Below are 14,951 nucleotides of genomic sequence, written 5' to 3'. Positions count from 1 at the left end.
GCATTTTAAATAAAGTTGTGGTTCTGAATTAACTATTCAACTGCATGGTCCTACAAACTCCATTGGCTTTATGTGGCTTCAGTATGCAATCAGTGGTGGACATATCTGTTAGATTATTGCTCCAAGTCAAAAATGTTGGGTGCACCCAATACACAATACTGATTACTGATTCACCATGACCCAGCTGCAGCCATGGAGACAGCCAAAAACAACTGTTCTAACAGTGCTCATTGCCTGGGCCACAATTTATTAAGCCTCAAATTGATATGATGCTTGATATTTGAGAGATTTAAGATAATTGTAAAGTTATAATACTTATAATACTATAATAATACTTTATTTTTACATGCAGGTTTTATGTCTTTTTTATCTTCTATGTCTTTTGATGTGAAGCACTTGGTGCATGTAATTTCTTTCTTTCTACATTGGGCTGCATTTATTGTATGAAAGGTGCTATACAAATAAAGTTTATTATTATTACTATTATTATTATTATTATTATTATTATTATTATTAACAATAATAATAATAATAATAATAATAATAATAATAATAATAACAACAATAATAAAAATACTACTACTACTACTACTACTACTGCTACTACTACTACTACTACTACTACTACTACTACTACTACTAATAATAATAGTAATAACAATAGTAATAATGCAAATAATAATAAAGTTTGGGGATGCAATGACCCCCCTAAACAAGTATATCATACTTTTACCTTTTTACCTGTAGTCTCTGGATTTATAACTTGTGTTATCATAAAATGAATTTAAGTTAACAAAACAATGTAAAAAATAAAAATAATAAACAACATAATCAGCACAAGGACGAACACATTTGATAAATACACATGAGAAAATTAAGAGGCATACCTACAATAAATATAATAAACAGTTAACAAGTACTAAAATATGATTCAAGTCAGGTAAAAATGAGGGTTTTCTCTAATTGCAGTAATATATAGCTACACTAATTAAATCCAGTTACAACTGTATGTTGTTGTTCCAATATTACAAAATATAAGTTCACTATAAAATGGTAAATAAATATTTGAATTTTATATTTTTACAAATTTTACATGCAAAAATAATGTACTCTATGTATGTAGAAGTGCATACTTTTCACTCGGGGTGTTTCAGTGTTTGCTGTGTTCCACATTACCTCAGCAGTACTCCAAGGTTTTGGTCACAATCAAGTCAATGTCTTTCAGTCTTTATTTTTATGAAATCAGCATCACAAGTTTAGACTTTCAACTGGTCTCTTGAGCTTTACTCCATCATAGGTGACAAGAGTGTGTTTAAGTTTTCTCCTCTACCTTAACTTGAATGATGAATGGTAATAAACCGGTGCAACTGTGGCTCCAAAATTAAAAAAAAAAACCCCTTTCCTATGTTCTTTCATAGAATGATGTCTTCCATGCGAGCAACGCCTCCCTTTCACCCACCGTCTGAAGAAGAGGAACCGATGGGTCAGGACAATGTGGCCTGGCCCAGTGACGAGCGAGACGGCCCAAAGGAGACGCCGTCGCCCTCTTCGCATGAGCGGCCCCACCCGGACGAGCTGCAGCCACTCAGAGAGAAGCTGACGGATGCTGAGTGGGAGAACGCGGTGCCTGCTGCGATGGTGAGATGTGAATTACGCACAGAGCAGAGAAATTGACCATATCTTATCTTGAGACATGTTGCTATAACTCAAATCTATAAAACTGAAAGCGGTTAGTGTGTGTACACGCTCAGGGCGTGTGACTCATAAAACACTCTGAAATACATGCAGGGGTACACAGGGTGTGCAAATTCTCATGCATAATGATAACAGTTCACAGTGCATGCACACACGTGAAAGCACACACACACTCACTCACTCCCATACGACCAGTGGTCCTCTCTGGTCTGTGTGCTGCAGGCAGTGCTGTAGGCAGCCCAGTGAGGCTTCTCCTCTAGAGAGTTATAGCCCTCGATTCTTCTCATCTCCACAGCCTGTTTTCATGTGTGTGTGAGTGGGGGAGAGTGTGTATGTGTTGAGGTGTAAGTTACTTGGCTTCAGGTTCTGTTGGTCCCGAATGGAAGAGGCATGTTTGACTTCAGCCTCTGAGGAAAGTGGAAAGTTCTTAGAATAAAGTTTCCTCAGGTATCAATGTAGTGGCAGAATTCATTTAATGCCCCCCCCCCCAAAAAAAGTCCTATTCACATTTTAGAGGAATTAAGTCTGGATCGTCTGATTTACAGTGTTGTAATGTAACAAAGTAATAATACTTTGTTAAATATTTTTTTGGGGAGTATCTGTAATTTCTTTACTTGAGTTTATATTTATTTCAACTTTCACATTTACTCCACTAAATCTCCTAAATAAAATATGTACTTTTACCCCACTACATTTTCCTTAAGCATCTTAGTTACTTATTACCAAATAGGGAAGGAAGGGAGGAAGAACGGACAGACAAATGAAGGAATTATACGGAAGGAAAAATTAGCTTTTGTTCTTAAAATCCTTTTACGCTGTTGTAAACTTTATAATTCTAAAATTCTGACCACTTGAATTTTTTTCTATATCAGTATTTACTTGTACTTTAACTTTCAAAACTTAAGTAAATTAAATGTCATAAAGTTGCTTTTGATACTTAAGGACAGTAAATATCAGATACATTAAGACTTTTTCTCAAGTACTATTTTAATAGATGACTTTAACTTCTACCAAAGAATTTTCTGGTGAGAAATCTGTACTTTTACTCAAGTATTTCTTTCAGGTACTTCATCCACCACTGCTGGTTTGACCAAAAACATAATCATATTTTCTGTTATCACTTTGAGAGTATGACATAATTTTATCTAACCATTCTCAGTGCATAATGAGAACTTTTAAGGCAATTAGATAATACAAAAAAACTTCACTTCACTTAGAATCAGTGTCGGGGCTCAAAGTGGCCTTGAGGAAAAATGTTCTTAAATACTTATAGCTTGTCAAGTTGCCATATACTCCTTAGTGTGACATCGTTCTCACCATGAGTAACCGGGGAGGCTGATGTGATTTTTAAAGTTCTATTTTTTATTCTAAATTGGAAAAAAAGGGGGTAAATGTTGTTTTTGTCCACAGGTAGAAATCAGGGTTCGCACCAGTCCATGAAAAGCCTTAAAAGCATTGAATTCATTCATCAAAAAATAAGGCCTTACTTGTTTTTAAAATGTCTTAAAGAAACACTTCAGTGCTGGAAAGATGGTCTTTTTCAGTGCTTTATGCAAGATACAAATACTTTTGACATTGGTGCTACATGACCAGAGAAAAACACACTGTAGAATAGAAGTAGAGGTAGAAAACCTGCAGAGGTAGAAAACCTGCAACTACCAGAATGCATTGCACACACCATCCCAAAACGCTCCCACTGGTGAGTGACGTAATGCGAGCTTGGTCACTTTTCCGGATTTTTTTTTCCGGAAACTATAAAAGATCTGAGATGGGTGGGCCTCTCTCTCAATCTGCTCCTATACTCTTTGAGTCTGTTGTAGCACTGTGGCAGGCTTATGATAACCTGAGACACATACATATTTATACATACACACATACATTTATAGTAGCTAAATATGAGGCCTAACATATAATTAATCCACTCTATCCATGTACTTCATTCATTATACACAAAGACAGGATTTAACTTAAAAGTAATGCTGCTGCTGTAACCCTTCTGCTTCTCTTAATCCAAACTGTAAATGCCTAACACTTTATAGCTAGCTAAACACTAATTTAGCATTTTCTTCTGTACCAAGGAGTGAAGGAGGCTGATCGTGAACTGATAAAGCGTGAGTCATGTCGCTGGTAGGCAGGTCATTTAGCTGCTCCAACTGCTGCTATATCTACTCAAAAATGTGAAAGTGTGATCTGTAGTTCAATGCAAGGCATGTGAGGCTTGGTGTATGTTGTGCAAAAGCATTTTCAAACTTGGAACAGGAATCAAGGCAGTGGAATCTCATATGCAGGGTGAGAAGCACAAAGTTGCCAAGATTTACGTGATGTTATCATATACATTTGGGCAAAATTGTCCCTATTCCAAAATAATTTGTCAGCTTGTGTTTTGTTTGTGGTTTGTGCCCTTCAGTTGTAAAATTGGTCTCGATTAGAGCTGCATTATAGAAGTCTTCAGAAGTTTTTAATCTAACATGCATAAATCTGTGTTGACCTTGCAAAAGAGTAGAAAATTTTGGCTCCAGAAAGTTAGCAGGTAAGGTGGTAACACCATACAGAATAGCACTGAATGAAAAAACTATGGAAGATAGACAAGCTACGAACAGAAAATCAGACACGCCATCCTGCCTTTCTTTATCTTGCCAACAGTGAGGGACAATTTCAACTTCAGAGTCCATTGGCCAATAAGTGAAGGCCAGTCTTTTTTTCCCAGATTTTCTTAAATGTGGATTCCAAAAGTCCCCAATGTGAAGGTGTACATTTATACACATCATCTTCCCCATTGTGCAACACACTTTTGAAAATCTTTTAGTTTGCTTCGCCAACTATTTCATTTTCACATTTCAGCATAATGCCTTTGTATTCAGAGTGAGTGTCTTGCTCAAGGACAGCTTATGTCACGGGGGTAGTCATGGACATGTATTGTCTGTTGCACTGATTGAATGTGTGACCTTTTGGTTTATAATATGATCTGACCATCAGGCCTCCCTGCCTTCACTGCACTGCTTGTATAAGTCCTTGGTAGCATTATGAACAGACCTGAAAAAACACACCTGAACAATCCACAAGTGACACAGTATCTGCTAATCCTCATTACAGAGGCATCTTCTGCTTAAAGACAAAGTGCACAACGGGGCCTCCTGGAGCCATTTCAAGGGCGTCTTAAGATCCCGCTGTTAGTTAAAGCCCCTTGTCTTTGAAACATAAGCCTCCTAAAGTTCTTGGAGATCCCCCTACTCTGTAAGGGGAGGAGAAAGCGTCCAGAAATAGCCCCGGTGTTAGAGCACCTGTGCTAAAGTGTCTGTTGTGTGGGACAATGTGGTCGTCTTGAAGGGCTTATCATCTTCTCTGTAAATATAGACTCCTTGTGCCTCTCACTGAACCCAGCGGAGCAAACAGCAGAGGGACAGAAACACTCGGGTCATGTAGCACAAAATAGAAAGGCCCATCAGTTTCGTTCCTGCTACTTCTGTAGTAAGTTAGCACTACCTCAGACAGTGGTCTATAAATGTAGAGTAAGAGCCAAGCTGGTGATAGCTGTGCTTAACATAAAGTGTTTTTGTTGAGGGATTTTGTTCCCCTTAAAACTTTGGAGGACTGTGATTATCTGTTCTTAAAAGACCATAAGACATAAAAAATATCAGTACTAATTTAGGACTGTATATTGTTTGTTTTCAGTCTAGTAAGGGCAGAGATCCTCAGGAATCAATTTGTGCTCAAAGACTTTATTTATGATAACAAATGCCACATTTTCCCTGATTGGTCTAAGTGTTAAAATCTGGTATGAACTTGTACCCTCAGGGATTTTTGTTATAGAACAGAAATGTTTAAATCACATGAAACACTTTTATAATTAATCCTTTAAAACTAGGGCAAAATGGTTTGATTTCTTTTAAAAACATGGGGAGAAGGCAACATGAAAGTTAACAAAACATGGCCCAAATAATAGAAAGACATTAGTGAAAGAGTTACAAGGAAAATACATTATTACAAAAATACAAAATTACATTAATCAATAAAATATAAAAAGGAAAAAACAAGAAAATGACAGTGCTGACAATCAAAAGAGTATAATTATTTATTTTACATATATATTTTTAAATATTTTTTTCCTGTAATCTAATTTTAAACAGAGAATCATTCATCATTTTAAATATAGTTTTCTGGACATTCTCTGGACATTTTTTTATGACACATGACACTTTTGAAAAGCCAGTCATTGCCTGTTTCCCCCATGTTTTCAAAAAAAAACAAACAAGGTGCATATGAATGCAGACCAAGAAAACTGATGTCGATCCAGGTTTCAAGGGGTGAATAGTCAAAGTCAGAATTTGGGAAACTCTGGAAAAATACTACATTTTATTTGAACATTTTATTTTTTTTACACTGCATATCTTTGATACACAACTTTTTTGGAGTTCACTGATATAAAATACTTAATTGTGTTGCTTGCAGTTTCTTAGATACAGCTATTTTCTTATCATACTATATATTTATTAAAACAATAAAAACAGTAGTCCCAAGTGCCCAGAGAATGAATATAGTATGAATAGGAAATGGCTTTAATCCAGTTAAGTTAAGTAAGTGACCTATTTTGATTGTGTTTTTTTTTTTTGCTTTTGTGCTAAGGCAAGCCCAGAGAAAAGCTCCTCCAAAAGAAATTAAAAATTACAGCTGTGGGCATAAATGAGTTAGGTAAAACAAAGCTTACAGTACATTTAAATACATTTTACAAATCAGTGTTTTAAGGCACAGTATTTCTGTGCTGTTGTCATGCTTGTTCTTTGCTTTATGATAGACTTTTTTTTTTAACTGTATTTGAGAGATAACAGCAGACAGGTGACAGGAAATGAAAGAGAGCAGAATGACTTGCAACAAAGGGGCCTCCGCTTTCTTATATTTAAGAACCATTTAACTGCAGCATACACTGATATGTATGTTTAATACCGTGGAATATTATATATACAAGAGTAAACTCAAAGAATGTAAAGGAATGTAATAGGTGGTCACCAAAGGGCTCACGATGACGGATACATCGAGTACTTACTATGTTCTATCAGTAGCAAAATGCAATCCAAAATTTTACCTTTGCAAGTGTCACAGCATGCCAAGGTTAAGTGCTGCTGAGCAAGCCTCAGCTATTTCCAAAACAACATGTATTTGTCTTTTCATAATCAATTTCGCAGCATGCAGAAAAGCTGCGACAGTGCTGATATATTCCTAAAGATCTAAACTTGCTTCTCGTCTTTGCTGTCTCTTACCAGGACAATGAGAGCAGTAAGGGCTGCTCAGTCTACTCCTACCGGACTAACTCTACCTCTCCACCCAAGCCAGAAGAGTGTTCCAGGGATCGCGGGGAGCCAATGACCGGCCTCGCCTTTGGGACGCCAGAGCGCCGCAAAGGAAGCCTGGCAGACGTGGTGGACACACTGAAACAGAAGAAACTCGTAGAGCTGACCAAGACAGAACAAGACGGTAGGCCAAAGTCCTCAGCTAAGGGCATGAGCATTTGTGTGTTTTAACTGTAATGTCTCTAAGGATTTCACACAGGGTTAGGGCTACCTAACGCAGGGATACTCAATACTCAAATTTTTTTTTTTTAGATTTTAGGATGTTTCTAGGATTTTAGGGGTCACAGCATGTTTTTAAGATTTTAGGATGTTTCTAGGATTTTAGTACATTTCTTGGATGGTAGGATGTTTCTCAGATTTTGGGATATTTCTAGGATTTTAGGACATTTCTTGGATGGTAGGATGTTTCTCAGATTTTTGGATGTTTCTAGGATTTTAGGACATTTCTTAGATGGTAGGATGTTTCTCAGATTTTGGGATGTTTCTCAATTTTAGGACTTTTTTAGGATTTTAGGACATTTCTAGGATTTATGCACATTATCTTGGATTTTGGGATGCTTCTAGGATTTAGAACATTTCTTGGATTTTAGGACATTAGGGGCTTAGCAAGGAGCTTTGTCTGGGGTGCGGGGGATCCTCCACTGGTACTCTTTTTGATAAACAAGCTCTGTTTCGATATGGTTTTAAGCGCTCTGGCACCTTATGTATACAAAAAAACCCAAAACAAATCTCAGTGTGAATCACTTCATGTTTTTTGTGAATTAGAAAATAGTTGGGGACCATCCAACACCCTGTTAGGGGCCACATTTGGCCTGCCAACAACTAACAACAGCTCAGACCTGCAGGCTGCAAAGTATGGTCATTCTTCCGCTCAGTAACATCACTGAAAAACTTGCACATTGTTGATTTTCTAAGGCAAGGCAACTTTATTTATAGAGCACATTTCATTACAAAGAAACCCAGACAAACAAGAGAATGGATCAAGTGTCCAGTGACGGGTTTTGGACTGAAGGGCTGCTGTCACTCATTTACTCTTCACTCACATAAAGCCAGAACAGCTGTACCTGTATTTTGTTTTTTCCTTTCTGAACACATCCTCTCCAGAGGGCCTTTGAACATCTAAAATTACACTTGACAGATCCTTTGCTCGTTAGATCACAATATCAATCAGTAAAAACACAGGTTTCCCTTTCTCCTTTCTGCTCTGCTTCTCTGATCTGCACCACGAACGCAGGAAAGCGCTGGTCTCCCAGCATGCCTCCGCCTGCCCCCTCTCACCCCACAGCAAGCCAGATCTAAAACCATCTAACACTCCTCTTTACTGTTATGTGCACATAGTAATCATGATGATATCAGAGGAGCGCTTTATCTCTCTCATTTAAAGGTTTTACTTTGTTATTGATACAGTAAAGTGGGCCAGAATGGGGCAGCCTGAGGCAGAATACAGAGCACAGTGTCTTTAGTTGAAAGACAGGTAGCTTTGCCTCTTATCTACAGTACGGAAATTGGTTTAAAAGGAAAAGCGTGTGTGTGTGTGTGTGTGTGTGTGTGTGTGTGTGTGTGTGTGTGTGTGTGTGTGTGTGTGTGTGTGTGTGTGTGTGTGTGTGTGTGTGTGTGTGTGTGTGTGTTCAAAACTGTTGTGACATCTTCCTGTCGAATCAAAGGGGTTGTGAGTGGAAGGAGATGCTGGGGGACATCTTTAAGTGTGTCTTCTTTTCATGTTTTTTTCCAGTACATGTACAGGTTTCCTATTCTTTCCCATTCAGCTACTTACAGAGCTCGACCCTGCTTTGCTTCTGAATCTGCTCCTTTTAAATCTCATGGCCAGTTTGTGCACACGGTCATTTAAAAACTGTGTTCCTGTTGGCTGCAGTTTGTTCTTGGATAATTCATCACAGTGAATATATTGCTGGACCTAACACATTTGGTGACAAGGGCAAGCCTCTCCTGCCACCCCCTGCCACTTAACTTACAAAAAATAATCATAAATAACAAACAATAGGGTAAAAAAAAAAAAAAAAAAACAGAAACAGAAATTCAGTATGTGCAGATTTCATCAGCTTCTTGTTTTTGTACTGTACCCTGGATGGTTTTTGCCTTTTCACTTTCTCTTATGCTCCACATAAACTCTACATTTTTCCTTATATTTAATTTTTGTATTTTCAAGTTTCTTTCATTTTTTTTTTTTTTTAAAAGGGTGGTCACATGTGGCGTCCTTGCTATTTTTTGGTTCAAGCTGAGAACCAACTTTAAGGGTTCTGAACCAATTTATTTTTGGTCAATAGCTTGGTACAGAGACTGGAAAGAAACCTATCGATAGAGAAGGGGTGTAAGTTACTTGAACACAATCTCATTTATTTTTGTCAGAATTTCTTATTATTTCATCATTCAATTGCAATTATCATTTAATTGTTTTCAGGCCTCTTACCGAACTGGCAAAGAGACTGCAGCAAATTACACACACAGAAAAATCATCAACACCACAGTTCTTTTTTAAATACAGCCTGAAATATTTTATCCAGTGATTCCCAAAAATGACTCAGATTTCCTGCACATTTCCCCTCTGCTTTAGGGGAAAAAACAATGCTTGCCACTGAGTTCAGCTCTACCTTTTGCTAATTAGTGGAGCTGCTATCCCTGAGGACTAGTGGCATTGATCATGCTGCAAACACTTAAAGCAAAGACAAAAACAAATGAGATAAATGTGCAATATAACCAGGTACACTGAATCATTCAGTGTTAGCATGGATAATAACGCCAGGCCTTGTAAACATTCATGTGGATTGCTGCAGTCCTTGAAGATGCATTGTAAAAATGTCTTTCATGCACCGCTGTGGTAATGCATTTCTTTTTGAGTTGTAACCCCACATAAGGAGATTGACACCCCCCTCCATAATGTGTTTAGATTAAATGAGGGGAGTTGATCAATAGATGGCTTAATACTTGAGGCTTAATACTTAATTAAGTGAGTTCTCCTTCAGTGGGTTATATTGAAAACTGTTGAGCGCTAAAGCTCCACACCCTTTTTTTTCCTCTATTTGTTAACTTGTTACAATAATGTTTCCTCATTTCATTACGATGCTCCCTCCTCTGCTGTATGATGATGGGATTTTCTTTCCATCCTTCAACTCCAGGAATTTTTTAAATCAATTTTGCCACATTTTTGGAATCCTTCTTTAACGGGCAACCTTGCTCACATGTAGTTTTAAAGCATTGTTGTGTGTCACTGGCAAAGGCAAAGCATCCAAAATTCATAAGATATCAGATTTTTTTGTATTTTGTGAAAGGAATGTAATTCAGACAGGAGTGGAAGGACAGCCTGGTAAATACGGATTCCTGGTGTAGTGCACATGACAGATCACTTTCAGCTGCACAGCAGAAAGCTCCTCAGGTTTATTTTGTGTTTGCCTCCAAGTCTTTTTATTTCGCACCCTTCAGCGGCATGTGTTCACTACAACTAAAATGCAATTTTGCTCAGAATCCTCTACAACTATGACTAGATTTGATCATTGGCACTCAAATGGCAAGCGCATTAAAGCCCGAACAATACCATCCCTCACCTCGTCCTCCACCTCCTGCTGAAAGGAGTTCAGTCCGCTCAGCTCTCCCAGGTTAGTTTGGCTCTATGATCAAATGTAACAGAGCCAATTAGCCACTGAGCGCTCACTTAGCCTAACATGGCTGACCCCTCCGTGCACTGTAGCCCTGAGCTTAAGTGTGGATGATGTCGCTGTTAGCCTCCAAGCCACGTTCACCCCCTGTTGGCACACTGTTAGCTTCCTGCTACTCACCGGAGACCTAAGTGCCTGTGACAGTTCTAATGAATAGACATGGCCTCGCTATGCTATGTGGGTTTTTTTTTTTACTTCACCCAACTGCCACCTCAGCTTTTAAAAGCTTCATCAAGAAGCCTTTAAAATTGTGTCAGCTACACTTGGCTCTCTCTGCAAATACTTCCTCTCTGCCTGCACTTTAAGTGTCTTAAAATTCTAAAAATGTGCTAAATCCTAGAAATGTGCTAAAATCCTAGAAACATCTTAAAATCCTAGAAATGTCCTAAAATCTGAGAAACGTTCTTAAATCTTCGAAATGCCCTTAAATCCTAGAGACTTCCTTAAGTCCTATAAATACCCTAAAATCCTAGAAATGTCCTAAAATCTGAGAAACGTCCTTAAGTCTTCGAAATGCCCTTAAATCCTAGAAAAGCCCTTAAATCCTAGAGATGTCCTTAAGTCCTATAAATACCCTAAAATCCCAGAAATTTCCTAAAATCTTCGAAATGTCCTAAAATCCTACAACTATCTTAAAATCCTAGACATGTCTGAAATTCCCAGAAACATCCTTAAGTCCTAGAAACTTCCTAAAATTCTAGAAATCTCCTAAAACCCTAGACATGTCCTAAAATCCTAGAGACATCCTAAAATCCTGAAAGATACTTAAATCCTAGAAATTTCCTTAAGTCCTAGAAATGTGCTGAAATTCTAGAGACATCCTAAAATCCTAGAAATATTTTAAAATACTAGAATCATCCTATGTCCTAAAACCCCAAAGTGAATGTTGTAGAATCCTAAACAAAGCTGTCCGCTACTCACCGGAGACCTATGTGCCTGTGACAGTTCTAATGAATAGGCACTGCGTCGCTATGCAGTGCTATGCAATGCATAAGATTTTTGTTTTCCTTCACCCAACTGCCGCCTCAGTTTTTAAAAGCTTCATCAAGAAGTCTTTAAGATTGTGTCAGCTTGCTGTATTACCAAACAGTTGACTGCTGCTGCAAAGACTTCCTTTCTGCCTGGACTTTCATAACAAGCCAAGCAGGTGAAGGCCTGACATTTCCTTGACAATTTTGCATTTATGTTGAGTTGCGGCCACACAGTGTGAAGGTTTATATACAAAGGCTTGCTGCATACAAAAGGCTCTCTCAATACCGTCAAAGCACTTAGTCCTTATTAAACTGGTACGCTGGCTACTGAAAAAAACGTTCAAGGCCAGAGTGAGGGAACATCAGAAGAAAGAATGTGGGCACCAGACATGCTGTGGAATGGAAATGCTCCCCTATCCTCTGTCATTTTGTAGCTAAAAATAAGAGACACAGAGGATGGGAAATAAAAGCCTGTAATAAACAGGGAAATAGCCCAAACAATAATCTGTCTGCTAACATTCATAGCTGCCTCGTTAGCAATCATTAATCTGAATTCACCTTGTCTCTTTGAGCCTGCAGTACAAAAAGAGAAAAGCAGTCAAGAGTCGATGCATTTATCCAAACCAAACCATTATGGGATGCTGGCCGACATTAAACCCAGTGAAGTGTGCAATCAAGCTCCCTCAGTTTTGATGACTGAATTATCATTATCTGTATTGTTTTGCCTCCCGGGGGCCGAGCCACTGTTAACGGGGGCCTGGCATGGGCACAGTGCCCTTGTGCCAACTTAGTCAGCCATCTAATGCGCCTAGAGCGGCTCTGGCGCCTGACGAACACTTAACATCACTCTAATCCCTGCTTTATGCCCGAGCTCGTATGAATTACTGTACAATTCATGTGTTTCATTCGCAAATGAGATCGGGCTCAATTACCGGCACGCTGTACTGCTGCAGAGTGCTTATAAAACGGACACCTGTGTGACTAATTTATGAATTCAACTAAAGTGCTTAAACTGGACACGAGTTAAGTCTCAGGAGATATCTGAGTGCTGGGGATGATTTAAGAACTACACATCTGTTGAAAGACTGACTGAGCTTTCAAGTCAGACAGCATGCAACTCCTAGATTTGATGGGACGTTGCTCTCTCATGTTTTTTCATGATCACTGAACATTCATGATGTTGACAGGCAGTCAGAGACTATTTAACAGTCACCCATCAGTGAGGGTGTTAAGGCATGAGAGGCATGGGAGGGGGACACAATAAAAAAGGGGGGGCTGTGGGTCCTCCCCCGGAGAAAAAAACAGGGATTTAAATCCCATTTTCTCCGTTGCTCATACATTTCAGGCTTATAGCAACAACCAAACATGTGGGAAATGATTATTATAATGCCAAATCCTGTCAGAGTGGTACAAGATAAGCTTAATATGTTTCTCCTCATGACATTTTTACATCATGACAAGTACATCAAAGTAAAATAAGCAGCTAAATTCAAACTCTCAGGCAGAATCTGATGGCGGGACAAACAATAGTGTATGAAATCTTTGAAACCTGGGCAACTTGGCTTGATTACTTTAAAAAACATGGTAAGAGGACATGAGCAAATTTAAGAGGAAATAACCTGGAAAACACAGGAAAGTTTCAATAAAACACAACACGTAGCAAAATCTTAACACAAGTGGTCGGCTGGAGAGGCACGGTAGACCAGCCTGTTCCCATTTGGAATGTGATGTTTGTCAGTGATGTTTGTCAGTGATTTTGGTGCATGATACCAATGGCAAAAGCCCCCTTTCACGGTTGTATGATACACCGCTGGTCGTCCTGATGGCACCTGTCGCATCCATATGATGCGCTGCTGGATGTCGTCATGTTGAAACACTGTGCGTAATGATGTGATATAAGGAGCATGACGGTGGTTGTAGAGTGAGCGATAAGGGCACTAGATGGGCCCAACAAACCCTGGACTTTCACCTGGGAGCCTGACGTTTGCCTCCACATGGATGCACAGTTAAACCATGATGTGACATACCCAAAATAAATTGAGTATATCTCAGTAATTACAAGGTGTATTTGTATGATCTTGGTATCACTGTGAAGGTAACACCTGTGAGATCAATGCAAATTATGTTAGAATCAGCATATATGTTACGGGATACGAGTAAATGATGATAGCACACAGCAGAAAATGATTTTTTTTTCTTTCCGCCTAATTTTTTTTTCACTTTTAGAATGAATATTCCTCTGAAATGATGCAGTTGCAACCCAAAGCCTCTTAAAATCCATAGTACAACATCTGATCATTACCCTTGGGGGTTATGTTTATGGAAGTCGTTGCTATGCAACACAGGTACAGAGTTACCTGTCCATAACCTTTTTTTTGCACATAAACAATGATTATGACCACAAAACAGCAAAGGTAAGACATAATTTCCAGTTTTTGCTTTATGCTCTGCAGCTCTATTTCGGCTGGTAGTTCAGTGAGTTTTGGTCGTATCGTTGCAAGAGATTTCTGGTCTCATCTTTGTCGGTATGCGGCGCTATGTTGTTTTTGCTGTTTGCTCATTTAGTTGCTTGTTATTGAACCTGTGTTCTGTTCATGTGGAAGTGGTCGTTTTAGGCTTGTAGTTGAGATTCTTCTGGTGAAGTGGATATGCAATATGTGTAGGTTGCTACATGATTAGCATGTGCTTCGACCTCATTCTTCTCAGAATCTTGCCCCGCCCCCGTACCGGGGTCTCTCGGGCTTAAGGGGTAAAAAAAACAGCTTAAATACACATCTTGAGCGGCTTTTAAAGCTTGTAGTTCACTTTTCATAAAGACACCTATCGTCAAAGCCATTAAGTCTAAGAAATAAATTGTACTGTGTACATAGTTAATACTCAGTAAAGGGAGACAGGCTTGTATCTGACAGACTGTTTCCTCCACACCAACACTGCCTTGTGACCCCCGCAGCTTCTTGTGCAGCTTCTGTTTTATGAGCCTTGTCCTTGTACTGTGTGTTTAAGCCTGTGTTGTCCAGTTTGGAGGCGTCTGCACTGTGTCTTGAGTTGAAGCCAGGCCAGAGCTGGGCACCCAATCACCCATATAATGGCTTCCCCAGCTGGAGGAGGTCAGAGCGAGGCCAAGCCTTCCTCTAACCCTGCTCCTCTGTGACAATAGAGACATTCTGCCAGGCTTTACTTTGTTCCCCCGTGCTGCTGAAAGCCTGTTTCAACATCTCTGCTGTTACCGCCACTCAAACTGTGGAAAGTATGTTTTTTCCCTGTGGAGG

General features: G+C 39.0%; 1 protein-coding gene across 7 annotated transcripts in view; it reads left to right on the top strand.

The window, feature by feature from the left end:
• LOC121950463 (transcription factor SOX-6-like) overlaps positions 1-14,951 on the top strand; it is a 138,475-nt gene that overhangs the window by 45,731 nt on the left and 77,793 nt on the right. For all 7 annotated transcript variants that reach the window (XR_015777015.1, XM_042496470.2, XM_088080223.1 and 4 more), the window contains 2 exons: positions 1,419-1,638; positions 6,954-7,164. Coding sequence is in view for 6 of the 7 variants with exons in the window: in XM_042496470.2 (XP_042352404.1) it covers positions 1,420-1,638; positions 6,954-7,164 (430 nt within the window). In the remaining variant the exon portion in view is untranslated. The remainder of the gene's footprint in view (positions 1-1,418; positions 1,639-6,953; positions 7,165-14,951) is intronic.

Source organism: Plectropomus leopardus, chromosome 7, assembly GCF_026936395.1.
Source record: "Plectropomus leopardus strain MGB_pleo_1.0 chromosome 7, ASM2693639v1, whole genome shotgun sequence".
In the NCBI taxonomy this organism is placed as follows: domain Eukaryota; kingdom Metazoa; phylum Chordata; class Actinopteri; order Perciformes; family Serranidae; genus Plectropomus; species Plectropomus leopardus.
The sequence above is the reverse complement of the archived record's forward strand: the minus strand, read 5'-3'. Positions and strand labels throughout refer to the sequence as shown.